Source organism: Opisthocomus hoazin, chromosome 2, assembly GCF_030867145.1.
Source record: "Opisthocomus hoazin isolate bOpiHoa1 chromosome 2, bOpiHoa1.hap1, whole genome shotgun sequence".
Classification (NCBI taxonomy): Eukaryota; Metazoa; Chordata; class Aves; order Opisthocomiformes; family Opisthocomidae; genus Opisthocomus; species Opisthocomus hoazin.
Genome location: NC_134415.1, coordinates 929,978 through 957,814, shown reverse-complemented (window position 1 = coordinate 957,814; position 27,837 = coordinate 929,978). Strand labels below are relative to the sequence as shown.

The 27,837-nt window shown below is 37.4% G+C and overlaps 1 protein-coding gene across 3 annotated transcripts in view; it reads right to left on the bottom strand.

The window, feature by feature from the left end:
• Positions 1-27,837, bottom strand: part of PACRG (parkin coregulated) — a 231,626-nt gene that overhangs the window by 83,716 nt on the left and 120,073 nt on the right. For 2 of the 3 annotated variants that reach the window (XM_075445348.1, XM_075445357.1), the window contains exons 4-5: positions 19,559-19,730; positions 8,406-8,555 (exon numbers count right to left, since the gene is read on the bottom strand). In XM_075445348.1, the coding sequence (XP_075301463.1) occupies positions 8,406-8,555; positions 19,559-19,730 (322 nt within the window). The remainder of the gene's footprint in view (positions 1-8,405; positions 8,556-19,558; positions 19,731-27,837) is intronic. The other variant, XM_075445362.1, reaches the window with a different exon arrangement.

The following is a 27,837-nucleotide window of genomic DNA, read 5'->3' as shown; positions in this document are numbered from 1 at the left end:
ATGCCGTTGGTCTTGTTGGCCAACCCAACAACAAACAAGCCAGAAATAAAGTTGCCAGTAAAATAAATTAAAATGACTATGCCTGTTGTGTTTTGATGTTAATGGTGCAGCTATGCATTAGATTTGCTCAAAGAATGCCTACAAGGTGGGCTTCTTGGGTAACTGAAGCACCTCCTTGTCTCATTTGGAGACCAGATACTTATCTGCTGTTATTAAGACAGGTGTTAAGTATGCAGAATAGGCAGACTTACAGATAGTATTGTAATTCCGCAGAAGTCCAGTCCTGAATGTCCAAATCTTCCTCAAATGTGGGTTTTCCAAAGGTAATTATTTCCCACAGAAACACAAATCCCACAAAAGTTTTGAAGCAAAGCACAGTATGAACTCTTCACTTTGTGAAAATGATGTTTCACTGGCATACATATTGACACTCTTGGAACTTTGTAAAATTTCTGATTAATTGCCAAACAAATGTTGATTCGGGCCTATAAATCCTTTGAGATTATACCCATTTTACAGATGTTTACACTGAAGCGCAGGAATAATTTGACATTTCCACTGTTTTACTTGTCCATGAATTTCCTGTGAATTCAGAAGTCCTAATTCTCACCTCTGTGTGTCATCCAATAGACAACCCTCCTTTCCTTGGTTCAATATATTAAAAAAAGACTAAAAACTGAAAAAGGAAAAAGAAAATATTGGATGCAATGTACACCCTCTGACATGAAAAACTTTCAATTTTTCTTTCACCAAGAATTCAAGATGCTGAATAAATTAGGCTATTATCACATTAAAAGTAAGTGCTAGGTGTTAATAACACCAATTTAATCACTGCTGAGTCAGTTTCATTTTACACAGACTGATGCTGTATTTTCAACTAAGAAATTAGATAGTAATTAGAAATTACCCAGCAATTATGATCTAAGTGTGATAATTCTCTAAATGTGTTATAAAGTACCTGACAGCGTTTTGATTATACGTTAAAAATTTGCTATATCATCAGCTTAAAATCAGATGCTTTGTATTAAAGATACTAAAGCAAAAAATGCACTGATACAGGTGGGTCTGGTAACTTCTGCTTTCTGCACTTCCGAGTTCCTGTGGGATTTTTGTAACGTGACACACAAGAATGGTCATTGAAACAAGTCGGCATTGGCCAGTGTGCAACAAAATGTGTGAGACAACGGCTGCTAACTGTTGAGGATCACTTTCCAACTAGTCCATATTCAATAATTATATGAAACATTGTTTTGGGAGAATTCGGCTTTCAAGATGAGATTTTTGACAAAAAACCAAGACATTTTTGAAAAATACCTTTTAAAAGACAATCAGCTGATCTCATAGAAGAAAAATGTTTCAATGTTCTTAAAAATGTTCCAGTATATTCGTTAAATAAATATTTTTAGAACTGTAATTCATAGGAAGCCTGTTGAAATAATATCATTAATTACACTTGGGAATGACAAAAATGTATTTTGCTTCTCACCAGTATGATAATAACTTTTTTGAGTGCAATCAATTTATCCTTATCTGCTTGAAAAGGTGCTTTACAGGCACAAGAGACTCTATTTTGGAAAAACCACAATATTTTTCACTAAATGTTGATGAATCTTGTTCTGAAGGTGTATATCAAAAAACAGAAAATGTATCAAAACTATTTACTCACTCAGATCTGTGTCATGGTGGTGTTACTCTTATGAATTGTGTATCCTTAAAGCCATTTCAAGATCTTTCTTTTTAAATTTCAGAATTGATTCAGAACTGATTTCAGAAAATGGAATTGAAAGAAAGCTTGGAAATAATGAAAAAGCTTGCAAAATATGCATAGGAATACGAAGAATAAGTATCACAATTAAGTATAAGAACAATTTGAAAACTGCATTGAGTACACAGTTTATGTTACTGCTCTGATAGAACTAGTACACTAACATGTATTGTCGATAATCTTATGGCATTGGTGGTTTTCATCCAAATCTCAATCATGAATCAATTATTTTTGTAGGAATCTCAATTTTGTTATAAAAAAAGATGAAAGACAAAGCATCTAATCTAGTTAGTAGCAGGGGAACCCTGAGAAAAGTTGCCTGAGAATAATCTGAAATCAAAGTTCCAAGAAGAAATGAAGAGAACCGCAAATGCATTACTCTCGAAAAGCTGATTTCAAGCTATCCATTTTTTTTTTAAGCTGAAGCACGATTTCTGAATGCAGACTTGGCAAACTGGAAAGTATTTTAGAACAGGATTGTCATTCTTTGTGAAAGTACTTTTGGATTTCCCCCCGGAAGGAGCAAACAGTTGAAATGTTGTGGGCAAGGGATTTTCTTTAGACCATACTCAGGCACATTAAAGGATAATTGCTGCTTCTTACTAATAAGCACAGACGACTCTGAGGAGCATTGCTGCCTCTGGTATACACAAGCACGTCAGCAAATACTCCAGCTCCAACCGAGGGAACAGTTTTACCTGTAGGCACAGTCTCTTGCTTCGGCACCTCAACACTTCAGTTCTGCTTCTTCCTTTAGAGTCTATGCAGTACTGTTGTATTTTGTAAAACAGAGTTCTCCAAAGCACATGAAGTACCTTTCAGACAAGAGAACGTTTTTTCCCCAAGTGAAGTTCAGGTAGTGTAAAGCACACAGTGTAACTCTGCTTTGTGGCTTCACACTTTGTGGAATGCTACGATACAGCTACATCAGGTATTCCCTGTCCTACCTCTCAAATTTGGTTTTAAAGGACTGACTAGATAAGTAGAGACTGTCAGAAGTTTATGTTAGCTTCAAGTTCCTAACAGTGTGAAAGCATTTTTATTGCAGTCCAAAGAAAACTGGGCTTCAGCCTGCCCTGTTACTACTCTGCCTCACAGCAACTGAAACCAGTCTCAGACGAATTTACCATGCTGGAGAGGGACCTTCCACATGGCAGTGTTCCCCCATGCTGCTCTGTCTGAGGCCTGTAAACCCCAACAATATTTTGTTTTCTTCTATTCTACATTACTTTATTTGCAAAGCTGCCCTTGATCACTACTGAATAATATAAATTGATGACATGAAAATATTTTTGTGTACATGAATTGATGTAGTACAGCTTTTAAGACTGCTTGGATTTGACAGTATAAAGTAGTTGTTAAACTAAACCAGTGAAATTTGCATTTACCAGTCAGGTAAATTAAACAAAAGAAATTTACTATTCATAACTGTCTAATCTTTTTAATAAACAGGTTTCTATTTCAGACTGTATTCTGGTACACACACACCCTAATAGCACATTCCAGGCTCTGAAGACTCACATTTTTTCCTTTTGTTTTTATCTTCTGCCTGTTTTCATAAAAGAACAAATTTACTCTATTTGTTCTTAAATTGTAATTACCTCAGATAACTCACAGATTTATAAAAGGCAGCTTAGAAAATAAGACACCCAAAAAGAAAAGGTTTTGTGATGAAAAAAAGAGTATTAGCATTTGAGACTATACGCATTTTTCTTCCCCTCTTCACAAGATTGAAATGGGTTTCATAAGAGTACATTTAACTTACACATTTACATGAAAACTACAGGGGCATTACAGGGTTCATAATAGACTTAGTAAGCATTATAATGACTTTTTTTGTTTCTTATATTATATAGCAGCACATTTACGCAACAGTCCATACGCTGGGGAGCTTGCTTGGAGACTGCTCGTCGCCTCTCCGTTTGCCGAGGTTAGACACACAGCTCCTACACCTCAGGAGCACCCCCCGTCCCTGGGATGAAATCCCGTTCCCTTCTGCTTGCTCTCCTGCCAGCCTTACGACTCTGGCGGACAGCTTCCACCCTTTTCCAGAGCACGTCACAGCCAGCTGGCGAGGATGCTCCCGCTGCCTCCACCAACAAAAAGACACCAGCGGTACCATCACCGACAACAGAACTTTGCTCTTTTATGTCTCAGTGTTCTGCAACAGAGACTCGGGGACCCAAGTGGAAAGCAATGTCTACTGCAAGTCAGGGCCTTGAGCTCCAGAGAGGGCACAAATTCAGACACACCGAATACGCTTGGTGCACCAAACAGTCCCTTGCTCACTCCTGAGACTCTGCAGAAGTTCATCGAGCTCTCTCCTCTGGCTTTCAGACAGACTGCCCTAGGAGGCTCGGATCTTTCCCCTGGCATTTGTAACTTAGGTTAGACTGATTTATTTGTACCTGTATCTTACAACTCAGATGGGTGAGTATGTTTTAGAAGTTTTCAATAGTTAAAACTTTTAATTTACTTTTCATCAAAATACTCTCCCTTTTTGTTAATTTACAAAAGATACCAATATTATAGTCACCTGTACGTAAGGAATACAAATGGATAGAAAATGGCAGAATTTGCCCATATCCAACCAATATACCTTCTCCATTTCTGTAATTCCAGAGATCCACATTACAGAACATATGCCTGGCAATCACTTACCTTAACTACGTCTATTCTGTGGCCCACAAATTCTAATGATAAAATGTATTTGGCATACCTTAACTCGTTGGTTAACAGCAATTCCACTTATACTGTGTGTTCTCACAGACTGCCATAAAATTGCAGAGAATTCAGAAAACAAAATCAAAATTATTTCTTTGATATATGAAACTAGAAGAAAAATGTACTTCACTAAAAGGTGTTATGCAGAAGTAATCAGTAGACACTGTGTAAAGCATTGACCAAAAATTGCTTCATGAAAGTTTCTACTATGGGTGCTAAAATTTTAAAATTAAATACCTAGAGTAACTTCTGTCCCAAAAGGTCACTAGTCCTTTACCAGCTTCGCTGGTATTATACAGTTATCAAGACAACATAATCATCATGAAGACACTGATTTTTAGAGACAAGGATGTTTGGGAGACATCAGAAGATAGGAAAAGACATCAGTATCAGAACCCGTTAATTATAAAAAGGGCTATGTTTACAAAATAAGGACAGGGTGACCTGGAGGTAACAGATGTAAGCGAAAAAAAGTGGAAATGGAAAAGCAAAGAAACATACGAGAAACTGTGTTTATGTGAATAATCAATATTCTGTACACTATTAAAAGAATGCATTAAAAACTTTGCACAAAGGAACACTTGAGACTGGGTAAGCAGCAGTTTGCCAGCAGGCTGAATTGCAGCAAGGAGATATCACCTTGAAGTGCCAAAGACAGCAGATCCCAGAAAAGAGCATTTACACAGTTCCGAGCCTTCCTGGCTAGTCCGCGGTGGCATTCACAGCCAGGCGCAGAAATGGCTGCCTACAGGGAGAGCCATCAAGGCTACCCACTTCTTTATCACAGAACCCCCTTGACAGCAGGGGCAACACACCAACACTGCTGCTGACGGTGAAGCTGTGGCCTCAGTGCTGGGACACAGATGGGAATTTGGAAAGAATTGCTTAGGCTTACGTGAGACCGAACAGAGAGCTACTCAAACTATTATTATATTCTGAGCTCAGGTAACACCGGGAACTTTGAACAACGATTTACCAGTTTTGTTGGCTGAAGAATAACTCAAGAGCGTGTGACAAGCTGAAGTTAAGACTATATTCTATATTTGTTTTACTAATTACCTGTTTCTGATATCCTCCCCTTAAGATCTTACCAAGGCAGGTTCTTTACTGCTTTACTTATAAGCCTGTCTAACACTGTGAGGTGAATCATGATTCATACAAATCAAAGGTGTGTAGTATGAATAAAATTTCTGAGGAACCTATATTCGAAGACATTTTTAAACTCCATGGGAATGGAGTATTTTCTCCAAATCTGCTGGGGACCAGCAGAGGAAGAACACAGGGATGGATGTTTTAGACAACAGCAAATGCCTGTCTAGTCCAGAAGCATCTCTCAAAAGGAGATGACGAAGCAGTGTGAATGTAGGACAAGCATTTATGGTACTTCACGTAGTACTTTCTCAGCTTCCACCATCTTGTATTTTAGGAATGCTGTGAGCCAGAGGTGATCCATGTGTTTTACTAAACAAGCAATACATTATTTTTATGACATTTTTGAGCCCCCATGGAACGAATACAAACTTTTGGTATCCAAAGAATTTGGGGTTAGAAGTTCCAGAGCTTCACATCACACATGAAGAATCACTTTGGTTAGTTAGTTCTGAACTGGTCACCAGGTAACTTGACCTTAAGGTAAGCTGACCTTAATGTTTTATTAACACTTTTTTTAAAAAATGTTCTCTTGACTGTAAGCTTGTTCACTGTGAGAGTGGTATTCACAGATGCTGAATTTAGGAAAAAATCCATTTTAGCAGATAGATGTTGATCTAGCAAGGTGGCACTGACTTAAACATGGCTCTTTCCAGCTATCTTAATTCTGGACAAAGTTCCATGGTGTCACAGTTAGTAGACTGCAACTCACACAACTCTGGGAAGATGTACCACAGTTCCTCCTGTCTCACGCTATACATAAGGAAGAAAAGCGTACACTCCCTCAGTCCACTGTATGAACAAGCAGAGGAGAAAGCAGCCTGGATCAGCCTCTACATCTCCCTTACACCTATGAGCAAAGATCTGCACCTCAGTTGCCTATTAAGCATACGGGAAATAGCAAGGAGAAGGAAGGGAGCATACATTTTCTGTCAACCATCAGTGAAAGAAGAAAGAAATATAAGCTTTTGAGGCAGGGGGAGACAGAGGAAGAATCTTTCCCTGTCACCCGCATGCAAGTACTGAATAAGTTGAACAGTTTCCTATGGTAGGCCTTGCAAATAGTATCCATTTCACTGCTGGCATGCAAAACTTTTATTCCTAAAAAAGTAACGCTTTAATAAAATGTATTAATTTTGAACTTTTACTTCTCATTTCTTTCTGTTTTTTAGTTTTTAAATGAGAATATCAAAATTTACTTAAGTTTGATATAGGCACAAATTTACATAGCACAGATGTCACACAAATATGTTGAAAATATGTTTTATTTTCCTCACTATATAATCAAAACTTAGGGTATATTTAGAAAGTGTTTAATGCCTTATTAAGCTATGTACCTGGTTACACATGAGCTTTCTCTACTATTGATCTGAAATCACTGCAGAAAAGCCTACTCAACAGAATTTATGGGCTACTTCAGGCTGGAATTTAGAAAAAAGCATGTATTGCATATTCATTAATCAATGAGAGTCCTTCTTTTTACAGTCTTGTTTTGTGCCAGATATTGAAATTGGGTCCATTAAGAGGGTATCTTCTACTTCATAAGGAACCCTGCTGAAACTACTTAAGTTCAACCTACGGATTTTATTCATAACCTACCATCCCACAATTTCTAAAAAGCCACAGTTGTCATCTGAACCATGTTGCATTTGTGGAATTCCACATGTTACTGCAAGTTTCTCTCTAAGTAAAACAGTCACAGACATGTATTTATTTCAAGAGATCTAAAAACTAAATCTCATTTGAGTCTCCAAGTCAGTCTTTGGACAGGCATTTTTCAATCTGAAGTGAATCCTATACTCACTAAAGAGTGAGTGTAAGGTAATGCATTCTGTAGTAATGCAAACAGAAAGTATCATAGAAAGCAGTCCTGTTAGAATTCCTATTAGAATGCCATGAATTTCATGAAAAACCTCTTTTGCAAGATTGTGAGGAGTTAACTTCTTTTGATCTATATGGCTGCATGTCAGTCAGTGACTTGGCAGATAACTGAACAGATGAGTACAGATACTATTGCAGAAAAATATTTTAAAGATTGGTTTGGCAAAAGCAAGCTACATGCTGTTGATTTCCGCTGGTGACTGTGGTGTAAATGCATTCACAGTATACGGTACTCACAGTACCTGTTGTTAAAGACTAAAACTGGCAATAGGGGTTTGAACTGCAAAGAAAACAACATAGGCAATTGTAGATATAAATCAGTTCTAAATCTCTCTATAATAAAACCTGCTAAGGGAGCAGTAATAACTTCAAACTACACTGTTTTTCTAGACGTTATGTAACTTGAAATTTTTCTACAACAAGAAGTTCTCTTGACTCTCAAATTAATTAGTTTGATTGCTACTTTTATTTTTATTCTTTCCTAAGCCTGCTGCTAGTAGTGAATTGCTTGTGAAGAGCACAGAAGGCAATAAAAAGGCTGAACTGAACTAATGTGTTGGAAGGAGGAAAAACCTTTGCAATTTATTAATGTATTCAAAAGACTGTTACAAAACTTTACAATTTAATTATTGGAAGATTACAGAACTGCTTCAGTGCTTCTGTATTGCGTTAAATAAACTGTACGTGCAAGGAGTAATAAATGAAGTTGTTAATTTCAGTGCATCCTTAGGGAATAGTAAGAGAGGGGGTTTACATTATTTAGAGCTCCACATGGATTTGAGTTTATATACAGTAATAAATCTTAACTACGTTGCTAATTAACCCTGCCTCAAGCCCCTTTTTACCTCAGGAGTTGAAAGACACAGCGTCTGTTAGGATAACTCACCATTCATATTCTTAAAGATGTTTAGGACTGGGAGGATATGCCGATAATAGGGCACCAAGGCCTCCCCCACCATGTCAGCGGACACCACCAGGTGCTGGAGGACTTTCAGCGTGACGCACATGACCTGCCGGTTACGAAGGTTCAGCGCATCTGTGGTGTAGGAAGAACAACAGGCAGAAAGCAGAATTAATTTCTGAAATGCAGAGGGAGGGGGAGGAGTCCTCTAATGGACAAATTTAATTAAACTGTACTCTGCTGGGGATTGTAAGTGGGCCTTTATTAGCCCAGCTTTGAAAGATCCCAAAGATGGATTGCAGTCCTGATGTTATAAAACACTGCCTTGTCTGATTGTTTTTTGTTCCCACAATTTGTGCTGACTCTTCAGTAACCCAAAGAATGCAGCTCATTATTCCCTCATGCTGCCTGTGTAACACTGGCATGGTCCAAACAAATAAAAACTAAATGTTCAGTAAGTACCATTTGGGGCCAATGGAACCGTACAACTGCAAGGCAACCTGCAAAGGTTGACAACAGATACATTCTAGTGCAACAATTAGTGTTTGTATGTTTGTACTCATTTATTTAACGATCATTTTATTCATTCAACCAACAATTCCTACTATTCTGAGAATCAGTACAATGAAGCAAATGTTTCTAGGAAAAAAACCCCACAAAAACCCCTTGTAGTCTTTTTTTAAAAGACAAACATTCTAGGAAAAAAAAAAGATTTTGTCTTCCCTACTTAGGTTTTTCTCTTAGCTTTCAGTGTCATGCCTCTAATCTTACGACACTAAGACATTTCATAAATATCTTTTGTTTCTCTTCTCTTTTAATTTTACTAAAATCAAGTTCTTTGCATTCTCTTTTGTAATTAAAAATTGCTCATGCTTGAAATATTTTTTTCCCCTTGCAAAATCCCTGTAGTTATAAAACCTCCTCTGAAATTATGCAGCTGGAAGCAGTTGTCAAATTTGGTCCGCTATTATGTATTGGCCTAATTCTCCTGTGTTCTGCACATTTACATAGAAGTTTACATCATTGCACCAGGAAAGCCAGAACTGTAAAAGATGAACTCATATTCAATGCTGAATGTTATAACCACAGGAGTATACAAATATGTGATTCAGAATAACATAACGTAAGTATAAGCGCTTGGAAAAAAATATAGTAAAGAACACACCGAAATTTGAAGAGGAGTTACTAACAACTTCTTGAAGAATTGCCTCTTCCCACGGAAGTGACAGGATTCGGTATTTCTGGCACCCAGTTGCGGGTGCAAGGAATGCCATTCCGTAGGGAATGAAGCAGTATTCTCACACAGGAGTGGTGTCAGTTTTTCCATCTCTTTTAGCAAATGTACTGCACCCCACCCGCTGCTGCTTCTTATCGCCTGCCTGCCGAGCGTTAAAAACCCGAGCTCCAGCGCCGAAGGAAGGGCAAGGCGAACTGGCTGTGTGAGTGTGCAGAGACAACTCTGGAAAATCAGCTGGTAAGCACCTTCCCCTCACGCCTCTGCCGGCTTCCGAGCAGCAGCAGCCCACTACAGCTGCTGCTGAGCAACAGGGCCAGAGGGCGCGAGGGGCAAAGGTGCTGCCGCGCATCACAGGGCGGTTCCAAGCTAAAGGAGCACTGCTCAATGAAAACACAGACTGAACGCCATACTTCTTTGCCAGTCCCTACTGCAGTCACCAGGCTACACCTAATTTCACGTTGTCCCAGAGCACATCAGTGTGTGGGCAGGAGGTCCATCGCTGCAGCATGCTCACACTAAGCTCCAGCAAAGAGGCTGGCTATTCCGAATTGTGCTTTCACGGGTAGATGTTCTACGGCTGCTTTAGCAAAGACAGATCCCCAGATACAACTTTAAAGGTTAGGTCCAAATACCAGGCATTAAAATATTCTCTTACAGAGGAACAGGCATTATTCATTTACTTAGAGGAGTAACTGGAAGAGGAAGCTCTGGGGTTCCAACATGTGAGTTTAGTCATGACTCAATTGTCATACACAGAAACAGCAGCTAACCGAACTAAAAGGGAAACTACAGTTAATACTTCTAATTTTCAGTACAATAATTGTTACTTATTCATACAAAAGTAAATAAATATCTGTATTCATTTCTATGAAAGAATTCATATAAACATGAATAAAATGAATAAAATTAATGATTCATACAAACACTAATAATTAACTTAAGGGAAGTAAAAATTAATGACAGAAATCACACTTCTTAATCAAAAAATTGTAGCCACTCGCAGGAATTGTTCTTCCCAACTGTAGAAGCTGTCCTAGAGGATGAGAGACCTTATTTTTAGGCGTGCAGAGGGTGTCATGTAAGTGGAAATGGCTGTCCAACCACCCCTAGGAAGAACTTTTTTCTGCAGATGGTGGCTCCCAAAGAGTTTCAGAGTTTCCTGTTCTCAGAGTTCTGCCTTGTAAAAAAACAACCCTGTTCTGAGTGGAAGCCAAGACTGTCCTGGTAAAGATTAATTCCTTATTAAAGTCAAGAGTGTGAACTATGCCTCATGCCTGAGAAGGTGTTCCGACGCATGCAGCAAACTGAGCACACACTGAATCCAGAAGAACGTGTCCAAAGACCAGCCCACCACAGAACCTGCCATGCCAGCCTTCTGCATCTGAGCTGTGCTGTCGGGGTGCTTGCTGGAACTTTAAACCATAGTGCTGCCACTTGTTTCACCCGCGTGCTAGGAAATCAGCTGGAGACTTGTCCCACCTCCCTCAAGCCAGGGGCATCCCGTCCTCCACTGACACACAAAACAAAAGACAGGATTTGGATCACGATTTTGAGTGCTAAAGTGATGGATGTGGTGGAAGCAAACAGACTGCAGAATTTCAGCCTGAAGCCCTTCAAATTGCAGAAATCTGCAGTGTGTGTTAGGAAAACACTTGTAAATATCAAAAGTAAGATCAAATTGACTGCAGAACTGTTGTTATTATTAAATATTTGGACTGTGGCATGCATAGCAGTCAACCAGCTCCTGGCTTGATTACATTAGGCACTGTATAAACATTTAATTAGAGACAGTCCCTGCCCCAAGGATACATAAATTTCAAACATATGCTTATATTTTAAAAATCTGGTAATTATTGTCTGTGTACCGCCATCACTGCAGACCATTCTCCCACACGAATCAAAGGAAGAAAAATTTAATTCAGTATGTGAAATAAATACATTTCAACATTTTGGAAAATGTCAGTGATACACGGAGGTTTGCAGAAACGGAAGAAAGTACTAGTATTCTTACACAGGAATAAAGCAGACCATTAAAAACTCTTTGTACAGTACAGCTACATGTCCCTAAAGAAGGAAACATGCTTAACATCCGAAGTATTCCAATCTGAGAGCATGCTAGGCTGTTGCTTCTTGACCTAGAGGTTTGCAGTAAGATGTGGATTTTCACAATAAAAACAAAGTGAATGACCAGCTTGCTTCTCAGTTCAAGATACCTTTCCACTCCCTAAAGGGACTTCCCTTCCTCAATGCTAGTATTTCCCTTTTGGTCATCAAGTCTACTTGCCATGCACTGTACAACTCGCTTAAGCAGCAACTTTGAAAAAAAAGCCAACCCAGTAAATCGACTCTGTTGCTTGGTAGTTCCGATATTTTCTCCTTTAATGGTATATAAAGTTGACAATTGTGCTTCTGATGAGGATACACACTTTTCCAGGAGATCCTCCAGCTCAAATAATTGCTCAATGCAAATATATAGTGAAGTATTTACTTCAAACACATTTTGTACTGCTACGGTTTTCCCAAACAAGTATTTTCTGAAGTTCATCATAACTTTCTTAAATAAAAGAGATTTTAAAAATATTAGTAGGTTAAATATCTGGTGTAAAAGCTCATTATGTGAGTCAGCTCTGTGTTTCTACCACTCAAAGCCACAGAAATAGGTAATTATGAAATTTGAAAGCATATTTGAAACCCTGAACATTTTTAGGCTGGAGGTTTTTCACAGTGCTGTTTATTAAAGCTTGTGAGCAGTGAGCTGATACACAATACCAATTCATTGACAGATTCAGTGAATTTTTTTTCATTAAATTTTATTGGCAATTGATGTAAATTTAGAATTTTCTTTTATTTCCCTTAAGAGTAGCAACTTTTCTTAAGATACATGCCACTTGTCTGCTTATCCATTTAGACAGAAGCAGCTTACAAATGAAGCAACAGAAACAGTTACTTTAAAACATTCAAGTCTTTTCTTCGAGTAACACTTCAAACAGCTCAAAGAAAAAGACCTAGAAGCTACGTAAGTTGATATTTTTTTTATGTTTTATTTTTATGTGGCAGTTTGGAAAATCCTCTCTCAGTCTTAGATCTTGCCTATAATAGAAGCCACAGTTCTCATCCTTGGGACTGATACATTTTATAAGCCAGGAAACATGACAGCATTTCTTCCAGTATACAGTAGATCTGCTCCGTGACACAACATGTTTTCACAAAAGAGATCAAATCAGAATGTTCTTCCCTAGACAGCACATTGATAGCCTAAACTTTACAGAATCAAATCACATCCCCCAAACTTCTATCTCTTCTCTAAATATTAAAGTTTAGATTTTGGTAGTTCTATTTAAAGTTATGTTAATAATTTAATTCTCTTTAATTTGCACTGGCCTTTAATTGTATTCAACCCCCTTTTCAAATACACCTGTCAATCTAGGATTAGAAATGCACTGACAGTTTCCATTTCCGTTTAGGTCTCACAACCAAAGATTAAAACCAATTCCGTCTGCATTCCTATCTCCCCCCCTCCCCGCCCGCACTAGGCAAACGAGGCACCTGTTTTAGAAATTCTGTGCCTGAAGCAGAAGCACATCCTTCGAGCAGGTCTCCTGCAGGGCAACAAGCATTCAGGATAAAGGTGCCTGGACGGGTGCGTTCTACTTCATCTTGCTGATCAAGAGCTGCTTTTGTTAAATTCACGGAATCCCGTTTAAAGAACTGCTAACCTGAAGTGCTCTCAAAACGCAAGTGATTAACTGACGCATACTTCTCTCACAGAGAGTTTTGTCCCAGACTTTGAAAATGCACAATACCTAACGACCTGAACTGACAGAATAGAAGTGTTATGCTAATTTTACCGACCAGTAATGAAGGCTGTTACAAAACACAGTGTCTCAATCAGCAGGGAACAAAAACCAGAGCACCAGCCTTGTGTTCTGTACTTTTTAAAAGTCAGGTAAGAACCTGATCCAATTTACAACATAGGTGTACAGATATTTCTTCCAGTAGAACTGAAGGAGGGATGCGCTGCAGTGAGGTGATGGGAAGGAGGAACAGGGGACAAGGCATGAAAACCACAGGCCATTTTTGTCATCACAGACTTTGTCCTGTAAAGCCAAAGCCCAAGGTGCAGAAAAGGCTAAAATCCGTAACTGAATGGTTGATACTCGCAGGAAACATGATCTAGCAGAATACTGAAGAGAAAGTCAGGGGCTTTTTTTCGGCTTTAGTTGTGCTTGTAATTGTAGTGTTTTACTAGATCAGCACCTATAAAACATGAATTCTATTAATATTTGCAGGCCCTGTTTAATTAGCTAGTACAAAGAACACACTGAGAATAGAGCCCCCAGAACCTTCACAGTGGCTGTGTCTGTTCCCAGAGTGTCAGTCCGTTCCTGGATGTACACTCCACCTCCTGTGCTGCCTCAAGCTACCAGACTGCACTGAGTAGCCACCCTCTCAATGAAAACAGCTTTCCTATCCATCAATCACATGCGAGACCAATTTTTAAAAAGATTTCAGGAAAGATCTGGGGAATCAAAGACCGGTAATACTGGCATCTGTACTGCAGAAATTAATACAGTGTTCTAAACGTATTGTAGGTCCTTGAAGCGGAAAAATGTGGACAGCAAAGGCCTGATACTACACTTAAACTTCTGAAAGGTATTTGGTAAGGCCCCTTACTGAAGGCTTTTGAAATGCCTAACTGCCGTGGTTTCCATACAAATAAATAATTGTTTAGAGATAGGAAACGAGGGCAACAATAAATGGCCACAGAGAAGGAGCATCACTAGTAGAGCCTTGAAGGAATCTGAGCTGAAGTTCATGTTTTTCAGTAGATTCAGAGGTCATTTGGAAGAGATGTTTACTATTGAATAACAAAGTTTTCTGACAACACCAAGTGTATTCCACATGCCAAAGGCAAGGGAGAACTGCAGAAGGACTTTACAGTACAGAATGACTTCATGATAAAATGGCAAATGAAATTCGGCAATAATAAATGTTAGATACTAATAAATTAACAATTTCAGGAGAGAATAGCTTGAAGTCCAGCTTCAAAAGTGAGAGATGCTAATTGCAGATTTCACTTTCCAAACATAGATGAGATTTATCTTTATTGAATGAGAAACACAGTTTCTCCTCACAGAAAGGAGTAAAGAGCATTAATAAAGAATCTAGTTTCTACACCCTTGGAAACTACCTGAACTGACCGGTTTTGAGCGGAAGAATCTAACACAAATCTTCTAATTGCAATCACTTGTACTGGTTGATGAATCCTACAGGGGAGCAATGCTTTTGTATTTAAGAATCAAGATTTTCTTTTTTTTTTAATCAGAAACCTTTGCTTTCTTTGAAAGGATTTTAAGTCTATAAAAACAAGTTTGTTTAGAGTTAAATTTCAGTCTATGACCTTAACAGCCAGAACTGGTTCTCAGGAGCAATGGTCAGTCAGGAGGAAGATAACAATTGTATTAAAGGCTTAATTTACTTTCTGTACATGACAGAAATCAACTTACATTACAAGAATCCACATTTTACTTGCAAATAGAATGTGGACCATAAGGAAACAGAAATCAGTTTAATTTAGAAATTTATTAAACATTAAAAAGATTGTCTAGATGACACTGAGGGATGACTGCTCTGTGCATTTCTGTGTATCCGACTCGCAAAATATCTGTCTCCCTTAATGAAACATTTTCAACCAAGTATAAGGTATCTTTGATCCGCTACGTGACAGAAGGGATTTTTAACAGTGTGGAAGAAGTCTCAGAAAGGAAAACTTCAGTGTTCCTTAGGATGGAGATTATTCTTTTTGGACTCGGTCAGAAGTGCTGGTCTGCTGACTGCAACTTGTGTAGAAACAATACTCTCAGCTAAGTTACAACTCAAGTGCAAAGATGTGAGCTTTATTGGCAAGTTCAGCTTGCATAAGTGTCCATTTTAGGATTCACAGCACAGAAAAGATGCTGGCAAGTGGGTGATGCTTAATTGTTTAATTTCACATTGTTTTCTTCATTAGCAAAGCTATCTCAGGATGTTCCTACTGATCATCTCTACTCACTTACTGCAGCTTCCGTGCTGTTGCGTACTGTTCCTTCATTTGTGACAGTGCAGCTATAAACTAGACACTGAAATGAGATATCTGAGTTTAAAAGTAACACCGCTCGGAAAATATTTTGGTTTTATTTTAGGTTTGGTGGTTGTTTTGTTGTTTTTATTTTTTTAATCCATTTACAAGTGAGATTCACAGAGTTGCTCCACAAAAAATTGCATTAGCAAAAGTCAGTGGCGATGAACCGGAGTCTGGGAGCTAGAAAGACTGGTCACTTTGTGTGTGAAGGGGTCGGGAACTCCTACAACTACGCTGCCAGCAAAGAAACTGAAAATGGTAGTACGCTCGCTGCCTTGGGAAGGGGAGGAGGTGCTTCCACACTCTGTGCTGGATGTCCCTGATGGTACTCATAGAAATATCAGGGAAAAGTGTGGAACCTTCCTGCCCCCTCAGTGTCCATCTCGGCATGGGTGTCTCACATCGAATCTCAGCGTTCCAGGAGACTAATGAAAGCAAGCGGGAGAACTTGGGGCTTTTCTGATCTGGCATTTGTTATGACAAATGTAAAATTAAAAGCAATAATTTGCTCAAAAAATGAGTATCAAAAGGACTTTTACCTTCCCATAATGACCACACAGAATTAAGAACAGAAGTTTTCCATTGACAAGCACATGGCACAACAGTCATCTCTCACCCTCACACTCCTCTTGCTGACTACTCTTGGCTGGCTATAGGTCCTGGCAGGCCACAAGTGAGTTTTAAGATACACCAGCGCATTATTGAAAGAGATGGTGGGGCCAGACAGATCCCTCTGTGCCTAAAACCAAGGAACTCCCATGGGACCAGCAGGCAGCTTTGCTTGCTGCTGCAGGGCTGTGTGTCTGGGGTCTGTGCTGCTCTCTGCCGCCAACGCATCTCGTGATGTGGGGCAAAATTAGCCTCCTTCTACCTCTTTGCTTGTCTGCCACACAAAAATAAAAATACAGGTCTTTCTGGTAAAGAAGATATTCTGCTGGGTGTTGTGCATCAGAACTTTCAAAATAGCTCTACAAAGTACATTTGCCACATATCTCAATTTATAAGTCATTGCTCTAGTTTAAATAACTCAGACAATGGGTTTGCCTACAGCTTCTGTGAAAGGGAGTAAAAAGTCTTAACACCTTAAAGTGCTCACATTTTCTGATTTTGCAATTTTTAATTTTAGTTGGATTCCTTACAAGTTTGACATATACAGGTAACCTGTTTTTCCTGGGTTTTATGCCACGCAATGACTATATTTATAAACTATTTTATCACGTTTTGGCACAACAAGGTACAATATATTTTAAATTTTTATTTTGAGAAATCAAAATATATTTTGAACATTTTTCTCTTTAAAAAATCAATGCCTTCAACCTGAGATTTTTTTCTTCCTCTGAATTTCCAAAAAAAGAAGAGTGCGCTTCAATGTGACAAACAAAAATAAGCAATTATTTTTCAACTAAATAGCATTCTTCCGTATTATTTTAATCACATTTCAGGTATTTCTCGAGAGAAATTGGACCTGTTAATTTCAATTATCTGCCTTTTGTTAGTCATTGCCTGTTTGCAAAACCAGAAGAAAATTTGTTCAAAGGATTTGGCCTTACAGTAACCCACAGATTCATTAAATATTATAATTTTCATCTTTAATGATCTTCAAAAACTGTGAGCTTTAAGCAAGCACAGGTAGAGGATAGATTTCTCCATAAACCATTAAAACGTCATGCAGAATTCTAATATTTAACTTAAAATGTTTTTAGAGAGCAGCTCTTTACTAATATTTTCCTTTGATGAACATCCAGGAGAGAAAACCACTTTTAAGAGCATTCTATCTGTAGAGTTATTTTTCTGTCTTTCCTTTATCCCTTTCCCCTCCATCATATATATTACCTTGCCTAACAATCAATTGATTCGCTCTTTCACAGTAGAAATATGGTAGTGGTCTAGAAGAAGGCTGGTTAATCAGCTATAACTCACCCCTTGGGACACTTCAGAGACAGTAATATGTGTAAAACATAGCTGAGTTTATTGTGGATACAGCCGAGTCACGGAAATGTATAGCTCTGACTACACTGCTATATTACACAGCCATAGCAAATTTTAAAACTCCTAGAAGTACACACTTTCAGATTCCTTGAGATGGCGGTGTCTTTTTTTAATATTTAGATGGCTTTAATTAGGAAGAAGCCTTTATCATTGATAATACCTACACTCCTCATACATCAAAGCTGATACAAAAGCTTTATTTAGATAAAAAAATAAGCACTGTACAATAAAATAAAGCAGAACCAACAACTAAATTTAGTCAGCAGATTCCTGAATGTGTTCCAGCATCATAAATTATGACTTGATTTAAAATCCGTACAAATACCCTTACCTAGCAGTCTCTTTCCAATGCTGAGTAACAGCTAAAGCTTCCAGGTAATTGTTCTAAGCTAGATTCTGGTCTCAGCAAGACTTTTAAATCCTACCTGAGTAGCTTCTGTCATAAACTTGCAGTCTTTTCTGAAGAAACAATTTCAGCTTTCAATAAAATTGATACTACTATAAATATATTTGGGTGGTGTTGGAAATACAGATTTAAAGAAATCACATAATTCCTCTCTTTACGTGTTTCCCTTTTAGAGAGAGAAAACTGTAAAACTGTTTCCATAACCTTTCGCAAATGTCACTTCCAGAGTAACCATTTTGAATATTATGTATTTCTTCTTTTTCAAAACATACAGTAAGATAGAGATAACAACATCTATAATTAATCTTTTTAAATGGAGAACAAATCAAATGAAAAAACACCATTCTGACCCTTCCAACACTATTATTTCAGTATTATCAGGCTCCAAACTACATTCCCTTTCCCCTTTTCCAAAACTGTATTTGACTCTGTTCATTCTGTATCACAAATACAATGACTCTGTTTTGTTCCGTATCAGCATGGAAACTGAATCATCTCAAGGAAACAGGACAAAGGACACCAATAATACCATTACTGGCCACGATAAAACAGAAGGCAAGCTTAACAAATATAAGCATCTATTAGTATAGCGGTAGCATCAGACTTAAAAATCATAATGCCCAACTGAAGAAGGATGATGGTTCAGAATAACATCTCCTCAAGGCACCGAGTTAAAGAAACAGGAAAGGACAAAACAATGTATCTGAAAGACTAGGTGTTTCAAGAAAAGAAGTTTTAGTTTTAGTGGTATTACGCTTGGAGTTTTAGTGGTATAAGACTTGTATTAAAATAATTTATTACCCTTCACATAATTTTTCTACAAAAAGCTATGTTTGAATATACAAAACTTCAAAATTAATATTTTTTTAAATGCCAAATTTTTACACACAACATTAAGGCAGAACTCCCAATTTAGATAGATAGTTGTATATGCAAAGTAATGAGAATGATGATAGAAATGATACTTAGTAAATAAATATGACAACTGTAGGATAAACAAACAGATAAAAAGAAACATAATTCAGTAAGTTTCATCTATTGATTTCCCCTGTCATTTCAGATTAACTGGTTTATACAGTAATGGATTTATGTAATAAATATACAAAATCAGCTAAGAAAATGTCCCTTCACATTTCCAAAGACCAATAGCTACACTGTAATAAGAAAAACACCAACCAGGCAGTCTGTTCTTCGGGATTACTGCACATACCAGGTGATTGAAGGCATAAGCCTTCTGGCCTTCTACCTTACAACTTACTCCTGTTTGCAATAATGCCCACGAAATGTGCAGCTTGCCATGTTTTGTTATTGATTAGCAACTTGCCAAAAATCTATGCTATGTAAATGTAATTTCAGGCATTTTTTTTCCCCACACGTTCACCTACTTTTTATTGGGATAATGAGGTCAGGAATGACAGGAAGAATCTTGTTTCCACCATGTTCCAGCATGTCATGGATTCCTTGACGAGCAAAAAACTCATATGGAAATGTCATTTCACAAAGCCCATCAAAAAACAAAGGCAGATAGTAACGATAGTCCAGCTTTTCAATCTCTACCTGAAAACACAAAATAAAGAAACAAATAAATTCAGTTTTTCAATACTAATAAAATGTGATCAGGCCAACAGATACTTCATGCCATCTATACAGGTATGTTTAGTAAATAATAATTAATTTTGTATCACTGCAGAATATCATTAAGTCTCAAATATGATTTATGGTCAGATATTGAAATCTAGAAATATTAGATCTAAAGAAAAGAATGAAAATGAGTATGCTCCCATACATCTTCACTTTTTGATAAGTCAGTACCAGATTCTGATATTCTTGCTTATACACCTTACTTTGTAAGTTACCCGTAGGAATCAAACCAACCATTTTAAGAATAATATTCTGTTTTTTTCAGAAAAATCTGATCTTTACATCTTCACTTGGACACTCAAAATAACAAATAAGGGAAAGAATACTGTAACCAACAAATATCCAGCACAGCACAAATATCAATATTTGTACAGCATTTCAAACTTTTTAGGATATCGACCTAATTTTATTTCCTATTAATTTCAGGAGCAGAATTCTAAAGAAGTTCCATTGGTCTCTACTGTGAAAAATGGTAGAGAAATTAGGAACCTATTTTCAACAGGAATCTCCCTCCAATCCTAAAATACAAAGTGTGCTAACCTTCCCGAGTTATAGACTCTGTGAGGGATTTTGCACTCTGTCCTCGTTTTCTTCCCTTTTCCTCCTTCCGCCCACCAGCACCCTGGTGCTACATAGACTCACTATAGCCGGGGAGAACCAGAAGCTGTCAGCCTGTCAAAGCTCTGAATACAGCTAAGAAGTGACTCAACAGCAAAGCACTTTCTCTGAAAAGAATATGATCCTCAAAACCGCTTGAGATCCATCCATCTCCTTAAGCATCCGCTTCCATCTTTCAAACACTGCTTAGCTGCTGCCCTATGTTCCAGTGAGATTATATTCTGGAATTGGGTAGATGCCTCCTCCTTCACACCTAACAAGCTTTGTCACATAGACCAAGCTGAAGTTCCAAATATCCTGAAAAAAATTGTGAGGTTAAGCAAACAAATACCCAGCCCTTGACTTGGAGCCAGTAATCACATTCTCACTTCAACTGTGGAAGAAAAGTCTGAAATCAAGCAGCCAAGAATTGAGCTGGGGTTTCACATTTCTCGGGTGAATCCCGTAGTCAGCCAGCAGCAGACATGCGTTCTCTCTTTGCAGCCATGGCTCGTTTTCCTCCCTGCTTGGCTCTGCGCAGATCTGAATCCTGGTCTTGCACATCTTAGCTACTGACTTGACTGCTTCAGTCTTTCATGTTGAAACCAATCCATCCATGATAAATGAAAATTAATTGGAACAGATACTTGAAAGTAAGTCCTTTACGTTTGCTTAAGCACCTCACTATTGGCAGACATAGTGCCAATTACATACTTACATAGTCTCACACGCACTGATTGTTAATCTCTTGCAGGAGACTGAAAAGAACAACTGTATACTCCCTATTCACCCACGTGAATGAAGTCAAGTCCTTGTAATGAACCATGCAGAAGAGGGAACAAATGAAACCCACATTTCCTATTTTCACAATCCCATATATAATGGCTTATCTGTAATTTTTACTCACTGGATTTTTGTTTCATAAGGAAAAACGCCTTTATCAGATGCATTTATGGTCAATATTCCTGGGTCAACTCGTGAGACAGTTCAAAAATAACTATATCAAGCAACCATGATTGAAGATCTTTACAAAACAAGAATCAGAAGACACTTAAATTCCTAAACTGATGGGTATTTCTTTAGGACATCCAGCGTACTATGGACAATATTTGTGAGATGGTAAAAGAAGTCTGCCCCCAGAGTCACTGAGAACAGAGGACAGCAATACAGCAACTACAAACTTCTGGTGACAAGTCGGAGGCTGTGACAAGTCTCGCTGTTCATTGCAGCGAGAAACCTGTATCAGACAAGAAGTGGCCAGGCAGTCAAGAAATCATGGTACATAAAGGCAGGACTAAGAAGCAGCAACTTTTTCTTGTTGTCTGTCAATAGGACAATACGACATCCTTCAATATTTTTCTTTTTAATTTTCAAATTGTAGTATAGATTATTGGAGTGCATTTTTTGTTGTTGAATATTCTAGTTTCAGAAAATCCAAAACCAAACCTACAACAGCTACTTATTTGAGTCTGGGAAAAAGAGAGACACAATTAGTAACGTGGGGGGCTTTTTGTGAACAGGGGGTGTGGGGGTGTTTCACAAGAAAAAACATTATAATTTTTTTTTTTTTTTTAGAATCCATCACTTACGTGGGTTTTTGACAACTCTTTCAAACTTATAAACTATTTCCATGTAAAAATATCCTTGATGGATAGCCATCCATGCTAGATTGCTGAATCGGGATTTGCAGCTGTGTTACTCCAAACACATAACAGTGGAAGCTCTCATTTCTTTTCTCCCACCCTTCACTAGTATATCCTCTACCTGTATCTAGCAGCTATCTTTCTTCTCAAAGATGTGATATTTCTGATACTCTGAGCAATTTTTCTGAGCTGTTGTTTGCCCTTGAAATACGCTTTTTCTGTTTCAGATACAAAGAAAGCTTATGTGTTCAAAAGCTTATCAATGTTTTTCAGTGATAATAACTGTTCAATAAAAGATATTACCTTTGTCTACCAGCTCTGTCTTACAGTTATACATTACATATACATAGGAATGATATATTAACTTTAAGGTGAATATGATTTCTGGGTTTAAAAATAAATCTGATTTTTACACATGACACAAAAGCTTCATCATGAAAAAAAATCTCAACAAAATATAGGTATGACAAACTGTAGCTCATAAAGCATATGTGTACGCCTCGCTTCTCAATTAGTTGCAAAGCCATAAGTGGTTGACAAATGGCATGGCTCTGAAAAGGACTCTGATTTCTAACTCATTTCTTGAAGTGTCAGCTGTCCAAGCACACAGCCAATTTTTCCTTAACATTTTGTGTTCTATAATAACTCCCACAATATGGAAGCCAGAAATATTTTGCCTTACATTCTATGGTGTGAAACCTTTTCCTTCTGTGTTTACTATTTAGCTTTTAAAAGTGGCTATTATACTGCTGTTCAGAGAAAAATGTGATTTTTCTGTTTACACCCACAAAATTCTTTTGTTTTTCACACCCACCCACAAAAAATGCTGATTAAAGCTCCAATTCTTGGCAAAAGTTGTCCACATTTGACAATAATATTGCATCTATGGATTTTAAGAAGAAATTTCATAATAATTATTATGAACTTCTGTACTAGTGGTTTGCAAGTTGTGAGAACTCAGCCTCTGAATTTTCAGTAAATAGGCCAACTAATAAAAATTTATATATTACTATAAAACATGATCACACAACAAACCCAACTGTATTATAATCAGTGAAATCTTCTGTTTCGTGAAACTTCCAGGCTACTTATGTATACTACAAGCTCCCTAGGTGAAAAAGAAACAATATACAGTGTATAACTGTTGTTTTATCACTATGTTTAACCAGTGCACAAGATGGGAGAAAACTAATGGCAGTATCACAGTTTGTCTAGCAGAAAATCTGTTCCTATGAAGCAGCTCATAGTGAGAGGCAAGTCTGCCGAGATAATGAAAACTCAGCTAAAGAGTCTAGGTTGTATATAGTAAAAATAAGCTTTGTGGCTAATCTGCTTGTTAGATGAAGCAAGCAAGCTATTTGAGAGAACTTAAGGTATAGAAGATGACGATAAGGATGTTATTGGCCCCTCTTAAATAATCATATTTAAAGTAATCTGATAATCTGCAAGGCAAGCTGGAGTTTTAGGAAGTAGTGTTTAAGGTACATGCACAATTCATTTTCCATCTCATTTCACTCAACAGATTATATCATACTGTATGTCTTGGATAAGATTCTCCAAAAATTGGATTTGATCTCCTAGAAACTTTATATGTAACTGTTTATTTAATGTCTTTATCTAAGGCATTAAAATGAGGTAGAGTAAAAGAAACTCTGGAACTGTTGGTCTGATAAGGACAATCAGGAGATTTTGTAAGGATTATAAAGATTTTGTAAGGATTCTTCAGTAAAATAACAGTTCCTTTTATGATTTTTTTTCCATTCTATAGCAGCTATTTCATCTCTATTTTCCAGGTTAATGGAAAGAGAAAAACAGAAACATTCTTAAAGAGTCTCAGTTTTGAAATACCTCTCTGATTTTTCTTTCAAGATTTCTTTCAATCTTCTTTCAAGGTTTCTTTTTTCTTCCAATATCGTTTGCCCATGGTCAAGACGAAGTCTGTGCATTTCATAGTTTTTCGTTTCTTGCTTTTAGTGTATTTGTCTCTTGATTCATAATGGGATGTTGGCTTTAATCTTCACTATAGAGTGAGTAATCCTTACTAGTATTTCCTAGCCTTGATCAGAAGGAGTTTTTAGTATGGTAACTTTCTTATGGTACTTATGGTTCAGAGCTCAATTCCAGCAAGAAATTATTTACTTTTTAGTCTGCATATTTCACCTACCAATATATACTGCACAGGCTCATACTACAAAGATTCTTTATTGAAAGAGTTTTAGTCTAAGTTAACACTCTTGTCCTATCAAAACAAAAAAAGAGGGAACTTGTACCTATATTTTGCATTCTGCAATGAAATTAAAAAATACTTCTCTTAAAACAAGTAGATTATCAAACTCAAAGAGAAACAGACAATGGCAAAGGAGAAGCTAGACAAAAGACCCCAACAGAAATCTATAAATTCACACAATGAGGTTCTCCTACATGTAGCTCCAACATGAAGCAATACAACTCTTTATCCCTGCAGACTAATTGCCTCGTTTGCACCTCTCTCATTTTTCCACTGCTTTCTCTCAGCTGATACCGCTGCCTAATCCATGTGGATTCTTTTCAAATTATGGGGAAACAGTCATCATAAAATGCACCCACTTACTTTTGCCTCATGGTTGATATATATGGACGAGAAGAAGGACTGAAACAAAAATAGTTTCATCAAAATTATTTGGCAATATGGCAAAACCAGTCTGTTTATAATCTACTGTAAGCAACAATGGCTAGAACTGGATACAATCAAGACCTCTGTAAGTTTATTGAAAACCAACTACTCAAATTTATGTCATTACAGCAGATACACTCAGATATTATTGGGAGAATAACTGCTACTGGCAGTGGTGATGGTTCTCTTCAGTTGCCACACCTGAAGGTGACAATCTAATCTTACTACGGTTACTGAGGTGAGGAAAATTCACAGTCAAGAAGAAGGTCATATTATTCCCTAAATAACTAGAGAATCAATGGCTGGGTGAGAAATGGGGGCAAGGAGAAGGAAGATGCAAATTTGTGCAAACTCCTCCCCAGCTAGAGAAAGGGTAAAAAATCCTACCTGAAATCTCTTCCTATAAATGCAATGTAAAAATTATTTTTTATTTAAGAAATGGATTCGCAGCTACGTGTGTGAATCTCTAACAGTCTGTGAGCTATGTCATCCAGAAAACAATCCAGGACATGTGTGGGGGGAGAGGACTCTGTCCTTACATTTTCATAAATCTTTTTGATTGTACTGCCTGTTTTTAGATTTTATAAATATACACTTCTCTGGTAATACAGATCAGGCAGGTCTTGCCACTATAGAGGAGGGTCAGCGTATCATACAAGAAAACGCAGGATGACAACCGCCCCTGGATTATGAGATATAGGCCTTGCAGTATACAGGCACTGCTGAAGTGACAGACTGATAGCAAGGATTTCTGCTACAATATAGGAGCTCATCAGTGTGATATAGTAAGACAGGAAAATAGCTGAGCAGACTAATTAATCATTACGAGCCACCAGTATGGTGCAGATATAAAAGGCAAATATTATTTAAAATGTATGAGATATTTCTAGCATAGATAGAAAAGCATTAATGCTACTGCACAAGGCAGTGGCGAGAGCCCACTTGTTATTATTATCAATGTGCCCTAATATAAAATATCTGTAATTTATTCCCATTAAATCTTCATTGGCAATAACAGGGACAAACTGATACATAGGAATACCCCAAACTGAAAAAAGTAAAGGAAATCCCACGTTTTTTAGCTGACACTTGTTTATTTGGATTCTGTTCACGTCAGATTACCTGAGTCAACTGATTTCTAAGAAAGCATGTAAAACACACTATTCTTCTAATACAGCAAACAGCTGTAGACAATGCTTAAAGGATGGCTTTCTGTTAATTGATGGGAAGCATTGTAAGTAGAAGGCGGATGCACCCTGAGAAAAGTGCTCTGTAAACATGACGGTGACAAATGTGGAACGTACTCAAGAATTGTTTCTGCGCAGCAAGTAATGGACCACACGATAACCTCAGTGGCAGACAAAAGTATCTCCACCACTTCAGAGCGTGTGCTTATCTAGTTACATTCATCTTGCTGCTCAAAGACTTGCTGCCACCTTGTTAGAAACACCCAATTGTTCCTTTTCTTCCTTACGTGATTTATTAATATGTTGTAAGAGTTCCACAAGCACAATAAATATGAAACTTTAGATTAAGATAGAGAGGCGTTATTTATCTACATTTTGCTAATCTCTCATATTTGCAATTGCCTAATATGAGCATTACATGATATGTAAAGATAATTTGCACTTATAATAGCTATGCAATATTATATGTATCATATACACCTAGTTTGAGAGCTGAATGCGAATAAATGACTCCTCAAGGGTCCATATCCCCATGGCAGATTAAGTGCCACCCTCAGCTGCAACATCTGAGAAATCCCCTCCAGCTGCATTTTGGGATCAGCAAGAAGCAGAGGACAAACGCTGTTCCTTTATGACAGAGCGCACAAAGGATTATCATGGTGAAGAAGAAACTTTCAATTTTGCAGACACTTAATTAGACACCAGTGGACACCTCTTCTCTGAAAAGAAAAGCAAAGAGAATACTGCTGTCCCGGTAAGAGACAAGGGGAGGAGGCTGGGCAGAGTTTGAAGGTAGAAGGACAAGAAGGAGGTGGCTGCAAGACTCTACCACTACCTTTTCGAGGAAGACATATTGATTTTCGGTTATTTATTTCATGCAACATGGAGTTCCTTTTAAACTTTATTGGAAGAGGAGTAGACCAGTTTGTCCATCCAAACAAAATACATACAATGTAGTATCTCAGTTTAGAACTAATTTAAAATTGAATTTTTGGAAAACACACTAATCTTTTGCTCAAAGAATGTTTGCTACCACTTTAATACGATGAAACCTAACACTTGTTATTTTTCAAGAATTAATTGTGAGTTTAAATCAGGAGAGAGTGTCAACTGATTCTATCCCATTTGGAAAGCTAGTGGCCGAGTAATTGTTTTCTTCTTTTTTGGCATTAATTTCCTTTCTCTTTGCCAATTATTCAGGCAAAGCTGTCTGTCAAATTAACTTGAAATTCTTTGGTTTCAATGAAAAAAAAATTGAAAAGAAAAACTAGAGATAAACAGGAACATTGGGACAAAGGCACATAAGAAAAATGTGTCTGTTGGAAAAGTTAAAAATAACTATCTGAAGATGTATTTTGTTTTAATAATTAAACCATAGCATTAAATACCAGAAAACCTTCTCCAATGTAATGCACAACTAGAATTGTCCATCCACCCAATTTTGTCATAAGTTTCAGACACACACATAGTAAAAGACTGGCAGTTTTATGGCTTTAGAAATTGTGGAAGCTTATAAAACATGTCATTATCCATTATCATTTGCATTTTCACACACAATATTTTTTTACAATACAATAAAAATGATGAAAACAAATGGTTCAAAGGCAAATTCAAATAGTGATTTTTCTACACTAAGATCATTCTATGAGCCTGTTCCTATCACCTTCTGACTCTTGACATTTATCTCTAGTCAGGAAATCGGGCAGAATGGCAGTAATAAATAGAATCAAATAGTGGCACTGCATTCACTCCCCCCAACAGAAGAGACGAGAAATTTCATCAAATGATTTAAGGTGGGTCTACATTAATATCTTACTTTGGGAATAGTTGCATTTTGCCACAAAAGCAAACGTGCAGCAAATGTGCTTCTGTATATAAATGTGATTAAGATATTTCTTTTTTTTAAGCCTTTCCGATTATTCTTTTATTCTGAGCAAAATAAA